General features: G+C 40.8%; 1 protein-coding gene across 7 annotated transcripts; it reads right to left on the bottom strand.

The window, feature by feature from the left end:
* Positions 1-932: 932 nt before the first annotated feature.
* On the bottom strand, positions 933-24,087 carry cp110 (centriolar coiled-coil protein 110). Of its 7 annotated transcripts, none has more exons than XM_061769882.1 (11): positions 23,808-24,085; positions 23,419-23,595; positions 18,221-18,346; positions 11,963-14,255; positions 8,469-8,566; positions 6,582-6,683; positions 6,075-6,191; positions 4,314-4,412; positions 4,061-4,177; positions 3,039-3,121; positions 933-1,815 (listed from the first exon to the last, which is right to left on the bottom strand). In XM_061769882.1, exons 2-11 carry the CDS (start codon positions 23,539-23,541, stop codon positions 1,659-1,661), a joined length of 3,315 nt encoding a protein of 1,104 aa, XP_061625866.1. In that variant the 5' UTR covers positions 23,542-23,595; positions 23,808-24,085; the 3' UTR covers positions 933-1,658. The 7 variants fall into 7 exon arrangements, with proteins under 7 accessions (XP_061625866.1, XP_061625868.1, XP_061625867.1 ...); XM_061769884.1 differs by having other exon boundaries at positions 23,815-24,085; XM_061769883.1 differs by having other exon boundaries at positions 23,819-24,085.
* Between the last annotated feature and the right edge of the window lie 770 nt (positions 24,088-24,857).

Raw genomic sequence — 24,857 nt, 5'->3', positions numbered from 1 at the left:
AATTCTGGTTGCTGCTATTGTACAGAAGCTTTGCTGCATATCTTTGCTTGGCATCAGTTGGCCGAAACTTGCATACTGCGATAAACAGCCACAAAAACGAGGTTTCTTAGCCAAAATTATAGTGTGTACGGAAGGATTCAGATCCCCTTAAAACTTTATCTCTGTTATATTGCAGCCATTTGCGAAAATAATTTAAGTTAATTTTTCCCCTCAATGTACATGTAGCACCCCATATTGACAGAAAGAAAATAAAACAGAGTTGTTGACATTTGTGCAGATTTATTAAAAAAGAAAAACTGAAATATCACACAGCGATAAGTATTGAGAAGAAGCACCCTTTTGAGCTAATACAGATTTTTTGGCAAGTTTTTCACACCTGCATTTGGGGATCCTCTGCCATTGGTCTCATCAGACCAGATAATCTTATTTCTCACCATCTTGGAGTCCTTCAGGTGTTTTTTAGAAAACTCTATGCAGGCTTTCATGTGTCTTGCGCTGAGGAGAGGCTTCCATCGGGCCACTCTGCCATAAAGCCCCAACTGGGGGAGGGCTGCAGTGATGGGTGACTTTCTAGAACTTTCTCCCATCTCCCGACTGCATCTCTGGAGCTCAGCCACAGTCATCTTTGGGTTCTCCTTTACCTCTCTCAACAAGACTCTTCTACACCGATTAATCAGTTTGGCCGGACGGCCAGTTCTAGGAAGGGTTCTGGTCGTCCCAAACGTCTTGCATTTAAGGATTATGGAAGACACTGTGCTCTTGGGAACCTTAAGTGCAGCAGAATTGTATTTTTTTTGTAACCTTGGCCAGATCTGTGCCTTGCCACAATTCTGTCTCTGAGCTCGTCAGGCAGTTCCTTTGACCTCATCAGAATCATCTTTATTTTGCCAAGTATGTCCAAAACAAACTGTACACGTCACAGTACTCACAGATAATTATGTGAAAATGTTTATTATCGAACTAATAATACATAACATACCTACAAATATAAATACACAAACTTAACTCTGGATTAAAAAAAAAACGAGTGGCATCTTAGGTAGATATATAAAGCAAACCAATAACAGGCCAGATAAATAAGGCAACACTTGGGGAGCGTGGACTTACATATTTAGGTATGAAAGTCCAAACAAGGGCCTCAAAATACTGTAATGTATCACTGAATCAGTCAGTTGCTCAGATTCTTCAAAGACAATAAATCTGTAGTGCCTGTACTTTCCATCTTGAATTGAGGAAACACTGGGCGACCGTCCATACATCCATCCATTTTCTGAGCCCCTTATCCTCACTAGGGTCGCGGGAGTGCTGGAGCCAATCCCAGCTATCATCGGGCAGGAGGTGGGGTACGCCCTGAACCAGTTGCCAGCCAATCGCAGGGCACATATAAACAAACGACCGGGAAAAAAAACCAAAAAAAAAAATGGTTCATGTTATTTCACGAGAGCAAATATTTGATAAACCCAAGGCTGTTGTTGAAGTGACTGGCATAGCTATGATGTTTATATGTATTGATCCCCACACAAAACTGTCCATTTGCAGGCCACCAGAAACCCGTTCTGTAATTTATACGGGAAATCAGACACTACAATAGTTCAACGCGAGCCCAACTTTGGTAAATGTAGATAAAAAAGTTTTTAGTGGGGCCAAATGAGCAAGTGTCATCGGGGTCTGCTGGAGTACCATCTCTGAGAAATCGCTGCAGGCTTTGTTCTCGACTGGCCACGCTTGGTTGCGAGCGGCTGCTCGCTAGTAAATCCTGTCTTGTGTTTAGTCGTCACAACTCCTGTGCGTCTTTCTGACACCTTTTTCTGGATCCTGGAGGGTAAAACAAGACAAGGGTTTAGCTGCTGACAAAAGGTTCCGTCTGTGGGACAAAATTTTTAATTTAATAAAAGCCACCTGCAACATTGACTCTCTTCAAGAGACTCTCTTCAGACTCAAAACCCACCTATTCATGACTGCCTACTCCCTTTCCTGAACCTGCATTTCGACCTCCATGAATATTGTATGTTATTTATTGTGTATGTACATTTGTATGCATCTTCATGCAATTTTACATTATTTTATTAATTTTCTCTGAGATTTTAACCACTATTATATTGTTCAGTGTCCTTGGGTTTCTTGAAAGGCACTTGAAATAAAATGTATTATTATTAAGCCTATATTGTTACCTAAGATGCATACAGTATCGCGCAAAAATAAGTATACATTCATTCACATTGGTGTATGAATGTGTGTGTGAATGTGAGGCTTTGTAAAACGCTCTGGGGACTGTGAAGTGCAGTCCATCCATCCATCCATCCATTTTCTGAGCTGCTTCTCCTCACTAGGGTCGTGGGCGTGCTGGAGCCTATCCCAGCTGTCATCGGGCAGGAGGCGGGGTACACCCTGAACTGGTTGCCAGCCAATCGCAGGGCACATACAAACAAACAACCATTCGCACTCACAGTCACACCTACGGGCAATTTAGAGTCCCCAATTAATGCATGTTTTTGGGATGTGGGAGGAGAAAACCCACGCAGGCACGGGGAGAACATGCAAACTCCACACAGGCGGGGCCGGGGATTGAACCCCGGTCCTCAGAACTGTGAGGCTGACGCTCTAACCAGTCGGCTACCGTGCCCCCAAGTGCAGTCCATTTACCATTTAAATATTTTATCATGCAGTATATTTTAGTGGGACAACACTGAAGATATGACACTTTTCTACAAAGTTGTCAATGTGTAAATGCAAAAATAACTCAACACACAGCCATTCATGTCTATACACCAGGCAACAAACGTGAGTACACCCCTAAGTGAAACTGTCCAAATTGGGCACTCGTTAACCAGTTTCCATCCTTGGCCATGTGACTTGTTAGTGTGAAAAAGCCTCAGGTGTTAAATTTGGTGTTATCACTATAACAAAATCTTTACGTAAATAGGAGCAGGGTACTCACTTTCGTGAGATTGTGTATCCACATATTTCATGTGGACATTGTTCTTGTATGCTAGGCTTAGAGGTCTCAGGAAATGCGCTGACAACAACTGAATACTCACAAGATGCCTCTTTTAGTCTGTAGAGACTTTTGTGTTCCAGCAGACAAAAAACTCTTTCCTTTCGGACAGTTTGTGTGGCCCATCTGAAGAAACAAAAACACGTCAGGTTTGTCTCTGTATTTCCCGCAGATGCAGCACAGAAATGTGCATACTCTCACATTTGAATCTTTGCCGACTATAACCAAAAGCTGTGCTGACAAATTAATAAATGAATCTTTTTCAATACTATAATGACGCAGACAACCCGGTGTCCTGTTTTCAACAGAACTGGACTAAATTTATGTAGTGGTACCTTGATTTGCTCGTTCAATTAGTTCCATCACCATGCTCTTAACACACTCATTTACTTGTATATCAAATTAGTTTTCCTCACTGAAATCAATTGAATGCCACAAATCCGTCCCCCCCAAAAGAGTTTTGTATCAGGTTCTTAGTAAGCAAAAATTGCAATTTATTGTACAACATAAAATAAAAATATAAATAACCCACTTTTGTAACGTGTAATTAACCTGAAAGTCTCACACACACACACGTTCATTTAAGTGTTGGTTTGCCTTTAATTGACTAGTGAGTAACGTCAGGAGCTGATTTTCCATGTCTGCTCCCTGCTCCTTTTGGCAGCTCATCATGCTCAATAAATGGCTGACAAGTGCATTGGTGTGTTTGGCTATTTTTTTTTCACTTCACCTACATAATTGACTGAACTAATGCCTCCTCAATGCTCCTTGCAAGTGTTTTCATTCTGTATTTGTGTTGTTTGGCTGCTTGTCAACAGTTCCGTTTTTTTCTGTCAATACGGGGTGCTGTGTGTACATTAATGAGGAAAAAATGAACTTAAATTATTTTAGCAAATGGCTGCAATATAACAAAGAATGAAAAACTTAAGGGGTTCTGAATACTTCCCGTACCCACTGAAACCTGAAAAATTGGGGGACTCGTAAGCCAAGGTACCACTCTTTGAAAGCTCACAAAGTAACTTTAGCAGTGTTTCACACATGGTTTGAATGAAACCCGTCAGTTACCTGCCGTCTGAGCACTCTCTTCCTTGCCTGCTCTCTGTCCAAACTAATCAGCTGCATCCTTTCAGCCACTGACAAGCAGAAGAAGATGTCGTAAATCTCGTAACGCGACGCTCGCAGCTGGAGGAGGGAAACAATCATACTTCAGATACTGTGAAATCTCAGTATCTGGTGTGGGTAATTTGCTATTTAAGGAATAAATGCACGTTGAAAAGAGGCAGCTCAACAGATGGGTTCAACATGGGTGATGTAATACCTGCCGAGAGACTTGCTGCAGGAATATACGATCATTTTGGCTACAGATTTCACCTCTGGGACTAGGCAGCTGCAAAGCCTGCATGAATTGTTGTGTCTCCTGCAAGAAAAACACAATCATAGGAGAAAACACATATTTAAATTATAACATTAAAATTGAAGGAATTCATTTGAATGCCTCATATGCTGTCACGATTGTGTAGTCTAAAGCAGCATACACATACCAATAATTGGGCTGAATTTGAGCATTTTCACCGACATCATAAAAGCCAGCAAAGACCTACAAGATTATATCAGTTCAATGTAAAATTTTGTGTGGTCAACAAAGAGGACTCCATGATTGTGACTTAAAACGGAATGGTAGCCAATTACAAAGCTGTCATGTTGTAATGTTGATCTGACCTAAACTTATGTCAGTGGCCAATCCTTGAATGCCCCCTAGAGGTCATTGATGTTTTAACTTTTGTCTAAAATGCTAGAGAATAATTTTTAGCTGGGATGGGCTCCAGCATGCCCATGACCCTAGTGAGGCTAAGCGGTACAGAAAATGGATGGATATACAGTACTCAGTATACAATACACAAGTATATACAATAAATCAACAAGTCATGTAAATGGACACATTGCTCCATCTTGTGATCGGATCGGTGATCGGTTATCGTTTTTTTAAACTTGCTGATCGGTGATTGGCCCCAAAAATCCTGATCGTGTAAAGCCTAGTAGTTACGAGATAATCTGACATTTAGACTCCTTCTTGTCTTCCACACTATCCACAGTGGATAGGGGACTCTGCCATGCCGCAAACAGTTAAAATTTGCGACAAATTGACGTAGGGCTGTAGGGGAGACAAGAGGGAGAAAAAATAAATAAATAAAATAATAATAAAATAAAATCGGCTAACTCCGATATGTCAACCACAAAAATTAGTCGATGCAAAAATTTCTCCCTCGAGGCAAAAAAAAATATTTATGAAAGCATATTTACCCCACCCGTAACAGTTTGGCCACTGTCCATGTTTACCGCTTGGACATTTGCTGCAGAAGGACGCATGGTTGGACCAATGAAAAACATTGCCAAAAACGACAGCGCATTTGTAAGTGATTTTAAAAACATTATTAGATGGGTAATATACTTATAACATGATATATGAGTGAGCTGAATGGAGGGTAGCATTTCCTTTTGTTTTTTTATGCACCTAAAATGGTAATCGCTAGCACGCTAAAGCTAATCATGAATGCTAACGATTTAGCAAAGGCTAATTTTGTTGTCTCAAATTCTATACAGGCGGCACGATGGCCGACTGGTTAGAGCATCAGCCTCACAGTTCTGACGACCAGGGTTCAATCCCCGGCCCGCCTGTTTTTTTCAAAGAATAATGGAGGATAGGTTAAAAACAAAAACAAAAATTCACAAATTTACGAATGCCGAACCACTCTATCTTCTTTGTATTTTCCGGCAGTCCGGATGTCATGTGGCAATATGCTGCCTCTCTCAGGCCAGTCTTGGTACACTAACAAGACATCTGGTTTGAGGGAGGGGACTCACGATTGTCAGTGGAGACATTGTGATGTGTGTGTGGTGTCTTGAGTATGACATCTTTAGTGCGCCACACACTGTAACAGAAGCAAGCACACACTTGCCGGTATTTTCCTCGTAATTGTGTCTCACAGTGTAAAAATCGTCTAAGATGTCAAAAATACAGTATGAGTGCACCCCTCTTTCAACAACTACGGCAGATGTGACAATGGCAGGCTTCACTCACCCTGATGGTGCCCACTAGCTGTGCCACTCTCGCAGTCCTGAGCAGTCTGCGTGTCAGATAGCCTTTGACAGCAGCTAACAGCAGGGGGCGGCAGTGCTCTAGGTGAGAGCTGAGGGGCTAATGAAGAGGGAACGAGTGATGAGCAGGGTGAATAATGAAAACAGGAGAGGAAGAGAGGAGAATACTAATTCTATCAGTGACAACCAATTAATTTCCCACAGACTCTCAAGGTCTTTTGGTTGGCATATGTTTAGTGCATCCATGCACGTGCACTGTTTTAATACAGAATCAAAGAACTGATAGGTTGTTGTCACTCACTTGTTGATAATAGTTAAGCCTTAGAGGCTAATATTTTTTCGAGCACGATAGCGTACATTAAAGAGCTGAGATAACATAGGTTAGGGGAACTTACTATTTGTTTCCTTGAAAGGGTAGACCAATTGGTGATGAACAGACACAGATAAACAACAGAAGGTTTCATATCAGTGACAAACACAATAGTAATACCTGAGGGAGCTTTGAGAATGTCACGGTGTCCCCAAGATGAGAGCCTGACAGAGAGCACGGGAAGGACGAGCTCTGGAGCAAGCAGTAACGGACTGTGAGTGCCTAAGAAGGGAAGTCAGGCAGACATGAGGTCGCAGAATAGTAAGACAGGACCATGCGTGTGTGAATGTATGAGCACCAGCATCATTTGGGAGCAGACAAGGTTGGCAAATATTGAATTGGAAAGGAGAGCAAATGAGGCAGGAGGAAGAAATTAATTGAGAGTAGAGAGAAAGAGGCAGAAGTGCAGGTATGGGGCACAGGAAAGGGACGATGGGGATAATGAGACAGGAGAGAATGTAGAAATAATACAGCCAGAGAGCAAAAAGGACAGCGGAAGAGGCATGAGACAAAACAAAGAGAGGGATGAGAGAGACAAAGAAAAAGAAACCATTAGCAGTGGCACATGGCAGGACGATCTGGCACTTAACAACGGACACTCATGAATTAAACAAATTATCCTTTTCTTTTCTGTCAATTCCCTGGCTCCCCTCCTCCCTCGAAGCAAAGGCTCTAGCCAGCTTGGCCTCCGATCTCACAAATCACAGGGGGGTGGAGGGGAGGCGAAAAGAAGCATTTTTATTTTCACAGCTTAAGTTCATTATATTGTTGTGAAGGATATATCAATTAAACAGAGTTCGTTATTAACAGGGCGAAAACACCGACCGAGAACATGTACTGATACAAGCTGGAGATGGAGGAAGTGGATGCCAATGAACAGCCGGCGCCCTTCAAGTGCGTACACGCGCGCACACACACACAATCTCAGCTTTTAGGGATGTAATGAAACATTTATGTTGGAATCCCAGAGTTCTTTTTTTTTTTTGAAACGGTGAGTTTGAAGGTCTCTTGTAATGAGCAGATGTCTGCAGTCTGCCCACAACCCACTTCTCCAGAAAATACTCAGTCAGGTATTGCAACATTTTGAGTGCCTGTCACAGGGCTCATATGGAACCATGACAATGTTTCAAATGTAGGTTTGGGGTTACAGTGATATCACAGCAGAAACAAATCTCAAAAGGAAACTCATGATCTAATCTAATCTTTAAAATATGGGCCAAACGTTAATTCCTCATGTCTTGTATTGGTGACTTTGGGTGAAGTCGCAAACCTAGTTTAAGTGAATTATGGCTGCTCTAAAAGAATTACTATTAGACCTGCAGAGCAGAAAGTGATGTAATCTCATGCAAGAAGTAGGCCTTTGGGATGGATAAGCTTTGTGTGACTACTGTATATCATGTTCGGTGTAATAAATGTTGGGTAGTTTAACACAGTGGTCCCCAATCCCCGTCCGCAGACCGGTACTGAGCCGTGAGGCATTTGTTACCAGGCTGCAGAAAAAGAATGACCAATTTATATAATTTCCGTTGTGTTGCTATTCGCATCAATGTGTTTTATTTTGAAAATTGAAAGACTTTTCTCCGCCGCTACAGCTGCGCAGAACGCTTCTGTTTCCGGTCCGAGCGGGCTGGCTAACGGCGGCCAAGGTCAAAGAACAAAATCATTTCATAAACTGATTCAGTTCATTATGTTTACTGAAAACATTTGTTCTTTTGAACAAAAAGTTCGCGAACGAAACAACACTATATCAGGAGTCCTATTTAAAATGTGGGTTTATCGCAACAGCTAACTCTCACGAACCAAGTCCGCTCTGATACATATATATATATATATATATATATATATATATACATACACATATATGTATATACATGTATATACGTATGTATAGGTATATATACATACATATACATACGTGTATATATACCATATATATATATATATATATATATATATATAGACACATATATATACAAATGAATCCCTTTTACCCATCTTAAGTCTCACCTGACACAGTTCTTCCTGCTGTTTCCTGTGCTGTTCTTGCAGGGCTCTGACCTGAGCAGCATGGACCTGTTTCAGTTCCTCCACAAGACTGTCACTCCCTGGTGAAGCCATTGAAAACACAAAATGATAAAGAGAAGAAAGAAAGCTCATTAGAACAACATCCATCCATTTTCTATAACACATGGGTAAAGGGTGAGTTGAAGACTATCCCAGCTGACTGGGACATATTCATATGTTTCAGGGTCACGGCACAAGCTTTTACATTGTATGCAGTATTCTTATATATTGTGTGCCCCTCGTTTGAGTTGCTTTATAACACCCGCACATAAAAGTCTTCGCCGTGTCTGTTGGCTTGTCATATAGGCAAAAGTACAGACAAGAGTACTGAAAACTACTGCATGTGTCTTTTTTTTCTTACTGCCCAGTGCATAATAACCATAATATATACAAGGAAATCCTCACCTCTTGTCTGCGCTGCTTTGCTGCTGCGAGATTTAGCTCTCTTGCTGGCGGTTGAGGTCCCGTTGGAAAAATAGTAGCTGGTTTCAGCCTCTGCCTAACTACACCTGTGTATCCAATGTTTTCTGCTAAGTCTTTCTCAAAACACGCCGGTTCGAAGTGATCAGCACAGAGTTTGGAATGCTTGCTAGGCACCAATAGCTGACCACGTTTCTTCCCTGTACGATTGACTTTCCCTATCCATTGGTCACATATTCCTTTTTCACTTGGAAAGCCAAAGAAACTCTTGTCACTGCCTGAAGCATTTGTACAACCAAATGCCACACAAGAAACCATCGTGAAATCGCTAAATCATATGACAACAAATATAAAAGGACGGGAACAACAGCATGGAACAATAGCACACAACAGCGAATGAACAGGCTGTTTGGCTCGTGTTACGTCACAGTGCTGGATAGAGTCGAAGACCAGAAGGTGCTAGATGCAAAAAGCAGAACGCGCATTCTGAAACATATTTATTGATTTAACTGCTGTATATCTGCTACATAATCACTTCAAAATGGCAGATGTGGTTTGTAAAGGGCTTCTCGAGTTAAATAAAATTGTTAACATCTTTGTCCTCAGACCTTTAAATGAGAGACTTAAACTGATGGGAGAATCCTCAGAGCTCAGCACTTTTTTCGCTCTTACGTGCATGAGAGAATAGGACCAATTCACAGTAGAGCCGCTCAGTGCTCCGCGAGTGGGTCATCACAAGAGAGACACTGTAGCTCAAATAACACAAAACACTTCAGAGGAGATCCATTTTTCGGGTTAAAGGCATAGCTTGATGGCTAACTGCGTGATGGAGTGGTCGAAATTGGCCAAGCTATTAAGTAACTTGCAATTGCAGCGAATCGCCACTGATGCAAAGACAGCTACTTACAGTCCCCTCCAAAAGTATTGGCACGGCAAGGTCCACTCCTTTGTTTTTGTTGTATACTGAAGACATTTGGGTTTCAAATCAAAAGATGACTTTGAGAGAAAAGTACAGAATTCCAGCTTTAATTTCCTGGTATTTACATCTATGTGTTAAACAAGCCACTCACTTCTCAACTGAGCAAAAGTAGTGGAAAAGACATTATTAAATTAACTTAAAGTGAATAACATTTAATATTTGGTGGGATAACCCTTACTTGCAATAACTGCATCAAGTCTGCGACCCATTCACTTCAGACTGTTGCATTCTTCATTTGAAATGGAATGGAATGCTTGCTAGGCACCCATAGCTGACCATACACCATACTTCTTTCCAAGATGGCGGCGCGTACATACGCAGCAGCGGCTCTCTGTACCTTGAACCTTTTCCAGGCTTTTACTGACACCTCAATTCTTGTTTGTTTGTTTGTCTGGGGTTTTTCCCCTTCAGCAGGTAAAATGCATGCTTTACTAGATTAAGGTCCGGTGATTGACTTGGCCAGTCTAAGAACTTCCACTTTTCCCCCCGATGAAGTCCTTTGTTGTGTTTACACTGTGTTTTGGGTCATTGTCTTGTTGCATGATGAAGCTTCCCCAGATTAGTTTAGATGCATTTTTCTGTAAATTGCCAGGCAAAATGGTTTTGTAGACTTCAGAATTAATTCTGCTGCTACCATCACGAGTTACATCATCAATAAAGACTAGTGAGCCCGTTCCAGAAGCAGCCATGCTAGCCCAAGCCATGACATCACCCCCACCATGCTTCAGATATGAGTTTGTGTGTTTTAGATCATAAGCAGATCCTCCATACTTTGGCCTTTTTCTCACTTTGGTAGAGGTTAATCTTGGTCTCATCAGTCCATAAAACTTTGCTTCGAAACTGTAATGGCTCATCTCTGTACTTCTCTGCAAAATTCAATCTGGCCTTCCGATTCTCTTTGCTGATTAGTGGTTTGCATCTTGTGGTAGGGCCTGTATATTTCTTCTTTCGAAGTCTTCTTCGAACTGTGGATTGTGACATCTTCACACTTGTCCTGTGGAGGTTGGCAGTGCTGGCACTGACTGTTGTCTTTGGGTGTTTCTTCACAGCTCTCACAACTTTTCTATCATCAACTGCTGTTGATACCCTTGGCCGACCTGTTCAATATATGTTGCTCGGTACACCAGTAGCTTTTCTTTTTCAGGACATTCCAAATTGTTGTATTGGCTATGCCAAATGTTTGTCCAATAGCGCCAACTGATTTTCCCTCTTCTCTCAGCTTCAAAATGGTTTGCTTTTCTCCCAAACACAGCTCTCTGGTCTTCATGTTTGCTTAACAGCAAATGCAGTTTTCAAATTTGAAACCAAAAGGCAAAAACAAGCACTAATGTTTAAGCAATCAATCTAAAAGGCATCACCTGAGCAACGAGGAACACCCATCAGTCACATGTTCCAATACTTTTGCTCCATTAAAAAGTGGGTGGGTTCAAACAAAAGGTGCTCTGTCCTGAGTTGTTTAACACATCTAGATGTAACTACCATAAAAGGTGGAATTCTGCACTTTTGTTTCATATTCATCTTTAGATCTGAAACCAAATGTATTCAGTAAACAACAAAAACAAAGGAATTGACCTTGTCGTTTCTATACTTTTGGAGGGAATTGTATATGTGGGAAACCGTGGATTAGATTTCAGGGTCTGAAACATGTCAGGGCTGACAATCTAAAATAATAAACGTGTTCAATATTTACAACCAAATGTCTAATGTGCGGGGAAAGTAGACTTCTCCTGTGGTGAATTGTGACGTAAAACAGAATATAGCCAATCAAGAAGTGCCCTGACTATATAAAAGGAAAAGACCATGAATAAAAACAAGCATGTCTTACCCAATCTTTTTTTGTATAAAAGTGGGTTCCCCACACAGCAAGAAGTATTTTTGAAAAATCCTTATGTGTGTACCAGGATTTAGAGAGACGTGTTCAGATTTGTGCCACAATATAATTAGCCTTGTCAAAAAACCTGGTGCCTGACTGAGATAGCTAACTACATATTTAATATTTGATACGGCATATGCATTGCATTTCACATGTGGGTCTTACCTCTGGAAGTACTGTAGCTGGGGATGAGCGCTGCCAGGTCCTCACTGCAGGGTGCTGAAGTCCTATCAGGATAATTATCTGTCACATGCATGAGGAGTCTCCGTTTGACCTTCTTGGATGACATGCTCTCGATACCTGCCACACTCACGGGGGTCAGTCCCTTCCCTTGAACCAACTGGTTGCTTGAGTCCTGCTCAGATCCTGAACCCTCAAGAAGCTGCACCTCAGACGGCATGTCCACATTAAAGGACTGGTTGACAGAGAGCATGTTAGTGGAGTTATGACCATCCTCAGCCAATTCATTGTTTTTTTCTGTGTTATGTGAACTGCTGTCCAACAGTACTGGAACATCGTGAGGAACTGTGGGTTCTGATAGAACATTTCTGAAAACATCAGGAATTGGCATCCACTGTGATAAAGAGAGCACACATTCAGGTGGTGGCTGTTGCTTTCTGCTTTCATCGAGCTGTCCAGAACTCATGTTGAATGCTTTGTCATTGATTTTGCCCTGAACGGTAAAGGTGTTGACCAGACTGAGCTTTTCTGATTTCACCTCTTTTCCTTTATCCTGCAGGATTGACAGAAAATGGTCTTTGCTGCTGTTGTTTTGATCGTCTGTGTTTCCGAGCATGCTTCTGCAAGACTCAAGTGATTGTCCTTTTGTACCCTCATTGTTCCTTTGGTATTGCTTTACTACATTGCCCTCATCAGGCCTATCCTCCCAATTTCCTTCAAGTTGAACAAGTGATGACCCTAGATCAGAGATCAGTTCTTTTAAGTTGGAGAGGCAGGATTCTAGCTGGTTTATGTGCTGTGAACTCTTGACTATTGCGCTTGGTGCATCACTTTGCAGTCCAATGTTATGTTTTTCATCAGCCTTGTGGCTTTCATTAGGGCTTGAACTAAGCAGAACGGTCCCCCTGAGGTTATCTGCTCCATCGGGTAAACTACTAGAGCCCTTACTGTAAACAGGACTCTGGCAGAAATTAGGCACTGGGATAGAGTGAAAGATTCCACGCCCTTCCACAGAAGTAAATGGGTCTGTGGTTGTCTGATCACTGGTCAGGTGATAGACTTCTTGAGTTTGTAATTGCGACAACGGCTGTTGGTAAGGAAGGGTGATTTGGTCAGATACTCTTTCAGAATCATGGTTTGCCTTTTTGCTGACCAACTCATCCAGAAACACTGGTTTGTTTTTATCTGATTTTTGGCAGGTAGTATTCATTGTTTTGAAAAAACTCTTCTGTTTAGTTTTTATACCCTCTGTACTTTTATCGTGAAATTCATTGTTCTCCTTATCAGAGAGGCTCTTCTCCTCCACTCTTGGTTGTTCTTGTGCTCGCTCCTGGATTCTAGCATTTTTGGCTTGGTTCCTAAGCAAGCGCTGTTGCCGGCGATACTCCTGAGATTTTCTCAGCAGGTCCTGGAGGCTTGGCCGATTGGGAGACTTTAATTGTGTTTGGGGTCCTTGCGTGTTCATGGATTCGGTATTTCCTTGATTGCTTTGAATAAGCTGATCAGCACAAAAACAATCAATGCTTGGTGTTTGAGGTAGCTCAAGAATGTTTGAAGAGCTACAGCTGTCCAAAAAGGGGACGGGGACCACCACATGCCTAATTTTGGGGCGTTCCTTCATGCTAAGTACAGCACAGGGGGGAAGATTATCTTGACTCTCAGCAATGTCCATTTGACCATTTTCACTTTGGTATTCAGGAAAATTATCACTTCTGATTGAATCCTCCGGAAATATGGAACAACTACTGTCACTCTTTGCGAGAAAATCGTGAGAAAAGGATGACTCTTGTCCACTTCTCTCCAATTCCTCTCCATCTATGGGAGGGTAGCTAATGATATCTGACATTTTGGCCATTGTCTTTGAGGTCTTGGGAAGGAAAAAGTCAGTTGTATTATTAGTTCCTTGTGGGCAATGGCTAACACTCCTTATATCAAGACTTCCTGAAAGACTGGTGGTGTTTTCTATAATGGCATGAGTCACATCGCCAAAGGATACAGAGCAGGGATTCGCACTATTAAAGGAGCTTGGTTGAGAGGGATGTTGGTTTTCATGATGCTCAACAAGGCACCCTCCCTTGTGACTTGGTTGAGGCGTCACATGAGAGCTGAAAAAGGCACTATTTGATGTTGATGACAATGGACTAACGAGGGGACTATTAATTTCTGCCACAGTATTTATACTTCGCTGACTAGATTCACTGGAGTTAGAGGAATCCAAAGATTTTGGGGCAACTTTCAATTCCTGAAGTAAGACCTCCAATGTTGGTGAATTCATCATCTGTAATTTAGAAAAACAAAGTTGACGTTTTAAGTATGGTAAATGAAAAGTATCATATCCAGGGGTGCACATAACAATGTTGGTCTGGTTCTCAAAGGAGCACCAGAGGTTATTGCTTGGTGCTCATTTTTTTCCCCAACTGACCAATCTCACTGGATGAATTAAAAGTCGGTATGCGTGTAAAATTTCAAAAATGTATATATATGGGACAAGTATTCCAAGACAGATGATCTTATATTCCAATGATATAAGTATCATTTTCCTGTATGAAATATTTAAGATGGCATGTTTTACCAAACCAAGTTTTTCTAGTATTTGGGATGTAATATTGGCTCTAGGGCACCTCAGTAAACATGTGAAATATGAATTAAAATCATCCATGCATTCCTGATTTCCAGATGTTTTTCTGCCGAGAGGCCTGAAATCAGGTCATTCGAATGCACCCCCCTACCCACCCTTGAGGACTTGCACGCTGCCAGAACTAAGACAAGGGCGTGCAAAATCCTCTCGGACCCTCCGCACCCCGGTCACCAGCTCTTCCAGCTCCTTCCCTCAGGTAGGCGCTACCGATCAATGCAAACTAGAACTAGTAGACATTCCAACAGCTTCTTCCCTCTTGCGATCAACGTCTTAAACACCTAACCTATAATTCCATTACAACAAGCTGGCAATTTTTTGACTTGAGTTCGTTGTCACATTTCTGTGGGGCCAATTATGTATTACTCGTGCACTCACTGTAGTTGTCTCGCCATGCTGCACTATTTGCATATACTGGCCACACATGCCAGAGTAGCATCTGCTCCATTTGCACACTGATTGAGGAGTATCTGTAACATTTGCACAACCAACATTGTCCCAGATTATCGCACTACTCGTCACTTTGAACCGCATACACTCCTTGAAGTCTCAGTGCCCCTTGCACAATGGTCATTGCACCGGACTATTGCAATATTAGTCATTCGAACTGCTCTAAGTGCTAGAGGACTCTGCATCTTTTTGCACAATTGTTTTTTGTCAATGTCTCCAAAGTGTTCTGTAAATTGACTGTCTGTCTAACTGGAGCGGCTCCAACTACCGGAGACAAATTCCTTGTGTGTTTTGGACATACTTGGCAAATAAAGATGATTCTGATTCTGATATCTCAAGCTTATCTACTATGTCACTAGCGAAGATCTCCGCCTACCTCTCCACTCACGAGCCAGCACTGTCAACATCACAAACACGTGTGGGTCTTCTACACAGAAGCAACCAATCAGAGGAAAGGGGTGGGGTAGGGAGGACGGGGGGGGGGGGGGGGGGGGGGGGTCTTTGCTAAATACGGACAAAGCGGATGCAAAACTGGGTTAAACAGAAGTAGCTGTCTGAGGAGCCTTTTCTGGACACTATGATAAAACCAAGCTGTTTTTTTTAAATGAAATTGACACTTTTATACCAAGTCCATGGAAGAGAGGAAATAGCCAAAATATGGGATCTTAAAGAAAGTTGACGGAAAGTTGGAACGCTTTCTAAACACAAACTGACAACATATCATCATTATGTAAAATATTTTTGTTTAATTTCAAAGTTAAAAAGTTGTTACTCAAAACAACGCAAAAAAAGATAAAAATGTTAACGTGTTAAAAACTTATTTCATATATACATACACATACGGTGGCCTGGAAGTGCAAAACAATATAACAAATTGTGAAACACTTGTACATTTCAGGAAACAAATGAACAAAAGCAAAAACACTTTTACATTTCAGGAAACAAATGAACAAAAGCCGAAACACTTTTACAAAAGATAAAACAAATTACAAAAGATGACACACCCGGAAAGTGAACGTTCTTAGAAATCCCACGCCGTTTCTCGGCAAGACCCACCCGCTTCAACATGATTGGCTCCTGCATCGCGGGAAGGGTAGGCTACGCAGATGGAAAGAGATGCCCGTCCCAAATAGCGATTGTATATATGGACGGGTTTGGCAACTAACTAACTAACTAACTAACTGTCTGTCTGTCTGTCTATCTATCTATCTATATATATAATTAAACATGGACACCAGCACACTTTACCTCCATTCCTCAGGCATCTTCTCACTATAATTCTGTTATACCACCTGGTCAAAAACTCCACATCTACCTCTCCCAGCCTTTTCATTTTTCATCTTTTTTTAATGCCTTTCAACTTCCCCCTTCCTAATCACTGCTACTTCCTGGTCCACCACACTTGCCTCTTCTACTCTTCCTTCTCATTTTCCTCATTCATCAATTCCTCAAAGTATTCTTTCCATCTTTCCAGCACACTACTGGCACCAGTCATCACATTTCCATCTCCATCCTGAACCACCCTAACCTGCTTTACAGCCTTCCCATCTCTATCCCTCTGTCTGGTCAACCTGTATCTTTCTCCCCTTCTTTCTCTTTCACCTCTAGGTCACATCCTACCTGTGGGGCATAGACACTAATTAAATTATAAATAATAGGCTTGAAACGATCAGGAATTTTGGGGCAGATCACCGATCACCGAGTTTGAAGCATTGAGATGATGTTCCCCCCAAGAGGTACTTCAGTTTTGCAGATTACAAATGGCTTTCGTGTTGTCTGTCTCAGACGCCGCAAAAAAGTCCCACACAGCTGACATGTTTTTTTTCACCGACAAGATTAAAAAAATATTCTTGGCCATCAGGTATTTACAGTACTACTTCACAAGACACGTGACAAGGCTAAAAATAAACTACCTTTTGGATACAAACATACACGACGGCGACGCGGAGTAGATGTGTTTTGCGGAGCTGATCAGTGACGTCAGTGATCGGATCGGTGAATTATGACATTAAAGCCGATCAGCCAATCTGCATAAAATGCGATTTATCGGCCGATACTGATCAGATTGGTGTAAAGTCGAATACATACCAACCTCAATTTCAACTTTCAGCCTCATCACTTGAGCTGACACTTTTCACCTCCAAGACAGTCTTCCTTTAAAATAACCCCTACTTCCTTTCTCTTCCCATCGACACCATAGTAAAATAATTTTAACCCTGCCCTTAAGCTTCTAGCCTTACTGCCTTTCCACCTGCTCTCCTGGACCCACACTCTATCAACATTTCTCCTTATCATCATGTCAACCAACTCCCTAGCTTTTCCTGTCGGAGTACCAACATTCAAAGTCCCCACATTCAGTTTTAGCTTCAGTGCTTTCCTCTTCTCTTTCTGCTTAAGAACCCGCTTTCCACCTCTCCTTTGTCTTCGACCCACAGTAGCTGAATTTGGCGGACGTTGTTAAGCCGGGCAATGACTGATCCAGTATGGAATTCTTTAGATGAACGCTCATATTTGTTTTTAGCCGGATGGCCTTCCTGATGCAACCTTCTGCATTTATCAGGGCTTGGGACCAGCCTGGCTTGTGAACCCTCGTAGGGCTGCATTTTATATATATATTAGAAAATTGTATATATTGTGACCATTTAATTTTGCATTCTGTTGAGGTGTACATTAAAAATACAAACTTTTATTTACTCCTAAAGAACATCTTTAATATAATGGCTGTGGCGCACCTTAGTGTCTAGTTTTGACATTGCAGTTTTACGGAGGTACTTTCCCATTATTATTATTACAACTATTTAAGGGATTAAGGGACTAACTGACACAAAACAGGATTTAAAAAACTATTTACAACGGCGCTAGGCATGCTGGGACATCCTCTGATAGCAAGCCGACATGTTTTGACAGTGATGTCGACACTCTTCGAACCCAGTCTCCCGCTCTGTTCGAAAAATAAAATACTAAAATGCTTGGTACGCAAATGCGCAGTAACACACTTCAAGCTGGTGCTAATATTTTCAGAGTGCATTCAAACCTGCACACCACATATGTGCACCCCTAATCATATAAATAAACTAAATGGAGGCCACAATGTCAACTGCCACAATATATACTAGAAAATATTGTTTAGTAGAAGGGACATACCAAATCTCAAGTACCTGAACACTGTGTAGAATTGTTTGCACATATGCCAGTCTTCCATTTCCCTTCAACCTTCGAGTGACAGCATCTTTTTGCGCTGCTTCTCTGTGCTTCTGCATTTCCTCTCTCTGTGTGTCTGTGAGCTGTTATCAACAGAAAGCACTCATGACAAAAAAAATGCCCTTGGCCAAAAATGATTGCCATTATCACAAGTAAATCATCAATACGAGTTCTAGGTGGTGTTATAAATGACTCAATAAGTAAGTAATAAGATAAAAATATGGTCTCCATTGTACACTACTCACAAAAGGTTAGGGATATTCTGCTTTCGGGCTAAATTTCAGAATGAACCTAAAATGCACTATAATCTTTACCTTGAACTAGGGCTATGAAAAAAAAGTCAACTAACTCGGTTGAGTCAATCACAAAAATGGGTTGACCCGAAATGTTTGCGTCGAAACGCCAACAGAACCATGTTTGCGCACGCCGCCGTTTGTTTTCCATACGGACATTACTTGCAGACCCACGCAATGTCATGACCTCCCCAACACGGCCGCCACGTATATACTACGGTTATGGCCGGGCTGCTACTGCGCACTGGCGTATCTGAAGTGCGTTTCAAAATATCCTCGGAGCACTCTCTGCCACACTCCTGTAACGGATATTTCCTATAACATATATATAGATCTAACAGATATCACACTAAGAACTGATGACAAAGAGACTACTCTGCACAACCTCTCACCTACGCTTCTTCTAGCGCAAGAGTTTGAGTGGCCAGCAAGTTTGCCCAGGTAGGAAGGATTTTCGTGCGCAATTTACCCTGTAAGCGCGTGGCAAGCAACCTTCTTCTTGTGTTTTAGTCCCCTGCTGTTTTTCCCCTTTTTCTTCAAATCAACCTGTCGGCGTCCTGTCGAGACATCGGAAGACCCGCTTGACTAGCTTGATCTGCCTAACGTGAGTGCACCTTGCTGTTTACCAAGTACAAATTAGTGCATAACAATTTGAGATTAAACTAACAATCACGGACATTCACAGCTTTATCATCGCTCAACACGCATCAACTCATTTCACGCTCATGTCACGATTTCAGCCATTCGTCCTATAACTTGTTCTTTATATATGTTTACCTGTGATTTTCATAGTCAAGTCCCTCTGCATCTGTTCCCTGAATTTCCCTGTAGTTTTAATTAAACTTGCTCTAAATTAAACCTCCTGTTGTGTACTGTGTGTGTTTGAGTGCAACATTTAACCGGTGAAATTGAGAACTACCATCCTATTGAATGCAGCGAGCCTTCTAGAGAACAGAGATTGATAAAGAGTTTTTTTCGTCACTTTCCCTAAAAACTATAAATATAAAGAGATGTGGTGCCCTATATGAGACAAAGATAGCTTTGATTGTAACATTCTAACGTTTGCTTGAATTGCCTCTGAGGGAAACGCAGGCGTTTACCCTCCGACCCCCTTTCCAAATTAATTACGCTGTTATTCAAAACAAAATACGCTACACTCTGCACCGTTCAGAAACGAGTTAGGGCATCAGATTGAATTTTCCGAACACACGCACTGAGATCTCTGTATCTCTGCTGCAACCTGCAATGACACTCTGTGTGACATGCTAAGTTCAGTGGCCATTTTCCTCCGAACATCCTGTTTTAAAGCCTTCAGAGCTGCCACCCTATAGAAAATCACTTCCCAAACAATTTATCCAAATTTCCATATATTCAAAATTTTGTCAAGCACATTACTGCAGGGGAGTTATTGCAGTAGATTTTGTAATAGGATAAAATAATTCTGCATACTGTTCAATTGGACAACATAATCATTATTCTATAATCATTAATGAATCATGGCTTTGGTATTTGTTATTTTAATGTTTTTATTGCATCAACCTTGTAATGGCGGAATCAGTTGCAGCCTGAATCAAAGTATATGAGATTTTGACATGCCATCGTCAAAAATATCTGTGTCTATGGATTAATTCGCCTTTACCAATTCTGTTGTCAACCTTAAAAAAAAAGCAATTCTATTAAATCCGATTTATCAGATCTCAAAAGTCAATTAAAACACAGCACTCTATTTTGCAACAAATAACTCTGCTGATAGATTGAATTGGATAGTTTATGCATGGACAATAGTTTAGATTTCTATTTTCTGACTGTACTTGTGTATGTCTTCTCAAGCATAATATTTATATTCATTCATTCATCTTCCGTTCCGCTTCTCCTCACTAGGGTCGTGGACGTGCTAGAGCCTATCCCAGCTGTCGTCGGGCAGGAGGCGGGGTACACCCTGAACTGGTTGTCAGCCAATTGCAGGGCACATATAAACAAACAACCATTCGCACTCACATTCACACCTATGGGCAATTAACTCAATTAGCCTAATATTTATATTATATATCTATATTTACTGTAGCCACTATTGCTATTGAAACGATGGAAATGTCCCCCTTGTGGGACAAATCAAGGTTATCTTTTCTTAATAATAAATATATAATATTTATATTTCTTATATAATAAATACATATTTATTATTATTAATAAGATTATTAACTTTTAACCTGACCTCGTTCTCAGATGACGTCTCCTGTGACGTATTAATTCATTTCCGGTTCAGGGTGCGTCTTGTGAGGCCGTGATTTATTTTACCTTTATATCTCCACACGTGTATTAGTCGCCTTGTTATCTTGTTGTTAAAGCTTGGTTACTCTCTGCTATATCGCGGTTCCAGACAGACCTATGTGACAAGTGTACTGTATCACCCAATCACTTATTTTGGTGTTTTGCGACTTCATGACACGATAGCGTAGCAATTAGAATCATGCTTTTCCTACCCGCTCCTCAGCCTCCCGTCGTGATAACGTAACCAATATGTGTAAGTAGCATGTTAAGAAGTGTAGTTTATTCACTGCCATGGAGGTGAATATTAGTGACTTACAATACGTTGACACCGGACGCAAAGACAACTGTCGCCTACGCGGCTTGGCAGCCGGGAGGCGAAATCAAATTGCATGCACCAAGCAGCTTTTCCCCCCTCTTTTTTTCCCTTTTTTTTTTTAAAGCAAAGCAAAGCAAAGCAAATTTATTTATATAGCGCATTTCATGTACAAGGTAACTCAATGTGCTTTACTTTATGAACATCCCCCCCCCCCTCACCCCCATCTCTAACAGCTTTAATCAACATTTTCTGTATGCAAAGTACCAATCTGAAGGGAGCTATGGTGTATTTTGATTGGAGATTAAGATTTTGTCTGTATTTTGTATTTGTAGGAGTCATTCATTTTCCGCACCGCTTATCCTCACTAGGGTCGCGGACATGCTGGAGCCCATCCCAGCCATCTTTGGGCGAGAGGCAGGGTACACCCTGGACTGGTCGCCAGCCAATCACAGGGCACATAGAAAGAAACAAGCATTCACACTCACATTCATTCCTACGGACAATTTAGACTCCTCAGTTAACCTATGTATGTTTTGGGGATGTGGGAGGAAACCGGAGTACCCGGCGAAAACCCACGCAGGCACGGGTAGAACATGCAAACTCCACCACAGGCGGGGCCAGATTTGAACCCGGGTCCTCAGAACTGTGAGGCAGATGTGCTAACCACTCTTGCATTTATCTCGGTTAATTTATTACAAACACATTTTTGCATTTTAATCGCATTTGTGTTCCAAACAACGCATAACCTTTATCAGTGCACGATTTCCTGGTACACAGATTTTACTGAGGCAAACGTCACGGCTCAGCTACCAAAATGGAGGAATTGGATGAAACAGCGTTGCTAGGATTGATGGGAGGCAAATTATATTTTAAATAAGATACCCGATGGAAGCCTTGATAAGCGTGGTTTTGTGCAATTAGTTCACAAAGGAGTTTTTATACCAAAGAATCACTTCAAACCAACATGTGATCCAACATTTCAACTGGCATGCAGAAACCATTTAAAGGAAATAGTGGTCTTAAAAGAAAGAATTTTAAAAAATAAAAATAAAAAAATAAAAAATTCCTAAATTGGCACTGTCACTTAAGATCTGTTCCCTTTTTTTTTTTATTTTTAAAAGCAAAGCAAAGCAAATTTATTTATATAGCGCATTTCATGCACAAGGTAACTCAATGTGCTTTACTTTATGAACATCCCCCCCACCCCACCCCCTTCTCTAACAGCTTTAATCAACATTTTCTGTACCAATCTGAAGGGAGCTATGGTGTATTTTGATTGGAGACACATCTGAGTTTTGGGCAGCCGTGGCCCAATGGTTAAGATCATCGCCTGCCACCGTGGTGGACCTAGGTTCAAGACCCCGACTGGACCATCTGCCAACATCAGACTCACGGCTGTGGTGTCCTTGAGCCCCGGGCGCTTCAGCTGCCCCCTGCTCCAGTGTGTTCCACTAATGTGTATGTGTTCACTGTGATGGGTTAAATGCAGAGAACAAATTTTGTGTGCATGCATGCATGCATGTTCATGACAAGATGCTGCTTCTTCTTCTTTAATTTTGGCCAGAGATATTTTCTATTAGTTCATCTACTGTTTTGTATTTAAATGCAATTAAATGCGTTTTTTCCATAGTTAATATTCCTGTCTGGGTCAATTATTTGATTCAGTCATCCACTAAAATCCATTTAAAGTAAATGATGCTTTTTAGGCTAGATAGTTATATGATTAAAATATTATGACTTGAGATTAATTAATTACGAGGCCTCAAATTATTTAGATAATTGTTTAAGCGAGTTCCAGCCCTATTTTTATTTTATGTTTGTTTCATATTGTTTTGTATTATATTTTGTTTTATGTAGTGTAATGCAGCTTTTTGGTATTTCTTTGTACTTGCTTTTTTATTATTTTGCCTGGTTTTGCCCTGCTGTCTGCAGTCAGGTAGGTATTGTAAATGCGAAACGGTTCTCAACTGCCTTACCTGGTCAAGGTTGAATTAAAAAAAAAAAAAATGTAATTAGAAGAAAAAAAAAAGACCAACAAGATGAAGAGGACAATTTCACTTGCAAAAACATTTTATGTTTATCCTAAAGGCTCACTCAAAAGCCGAATATCCTTAACTTTTTGTGAGTAGTATAACATTTCCAACCAGAAGGGTACAAGTGAGCTACAAAAAAAAGTCAAGTCTCAAAGACACAAAATCATATCTTGGAGGCTCCGACCCTAGTAAGAATTTGACTTCGAATAGAATGACAGCTAGGTAGAAACAAATGCACATACCAAGGGGGGCAGGATGGGCGCGCCATAGAAGCGAATGGCAGAAGAGGAGGGCTTTTTCAGTTCCTCCTCTTTGTTCCGCAGATGTGACAAACAATTCCGCACAAATGTTTCGTAGTCCTCCATTGGCTCTTTCCGGAAGTTGGTCGTGGATCACATCAGGGTCCAGTGCTGGTGTGTCTATTATAACGGTAGATTGGACGTTACTATGCTAGCTAGCTAGCTAGCGAGCGAGTTTGGTAAATAGTTAAGCGGCGCGCTATTTCCTCCAAAAGTCTCCTAAATATAAGTAGGTCAAGCAGGTCTACAATAAAACGGAAGGGAAAGTCAAGGATAATTTACCGTACAAAAGTCAATAACAGTGACATAATTTCTGCAAGTGAAGTGTTTACGTTTTACCCGCCTCTGTTCCCGGAGAAACTAGCGGCGATAGTTTGGAGAGCCACAAGACCAGGGGCGGATGCCTCGATGCTCACGGAAATATTAGCCCAAACAACCAGAATAGACAAAATATATGACATGCATATTAACCAATTCATGTATTGGTTTCAAACGTTAAGCCCTCGCTGCCACGTAAATTCGCTATAAACTTGCAGTATCCATTTTTCAAACGTCATTTAAAAGTCCACATTTTCATAAATTCCAGTTCGGACAGGAGGCCGCGAAGAAGACTGCGGCTAATACAAACAAGCTATTGCCCCCTACAGTCACAACGGGAGAATTCAATTTCACCAAGCAAAATACAGTTTGCTTTACATAAAATACACGTCCAACAATTTTACGAATTAAAGACACTTTTTCACTTGAGGTGAAAATTACAATCACTAACCGGCGACCACACAACACACACAAAACTGTTTCCTTTGGGACATCAATAAATACGCTTTATTAGCTCAATAACAAATTCATTTATTTTAAAGTAACACAATAATAAAATGCAGCAATAGTTCTATTCAATACATATAGTTATTGATTTTATATACAATACATTGCAATAAATTGGACTATCATTGAAAAGTTTTTATTTCAGAGGTTTCATTATAAAAAGTAAAACTCATTAGATTCATTAAACACATGGGAAAATATTTTTTCAGAAGGCTTATTACCTTTTCCAATTTTTTAAATAATTTGTTTTTTTTATTATTTAATAGTACATTTTCATTAAGATGGTGAATATTTGGTTTTCATTAGCTGGATGCTATCATTACAACTATAAAACCAATAATTAATATCAGTATTTCACTGTGTGTAGTGCCGTATTTTATATAGTTTCACTTTTTAAACTACTAAAATAAATTATATATTTCATTCTCAATATTCTAATGTATTGATATGCAACTCTCAGTATCGCTCTGTGTTGTAAAATACGTAATTTATTTGCCTAATCACTATTTTTTTATTTATTTTCTTTGCTGGCACTGGAAACAAGATTATGCTTTCAA

The sequence above is a fragment of the Phyllopteryx taeniolatus genome, chromosome 4 (assembly GCF_024500385.1).
Source record: "Phyllopteryx taeniolatus isolate TA_2022b chromosome 4, UOR_Ptae_1.2, whole genome shotgun sequence".
NCBI classification, from domain to species: Eukaryota; Metazoa; Chordata; class Actinopteri; order Syngnathiformes; family Syngnathidae; genus Phyllopteryx; species Phyllopteryx taeniolatus.
The sequence above is the reverse complement of the archived record's forward strand: the minus strand, read 5'-3'. Positions and strand labels throughout refer to the sequence as shown.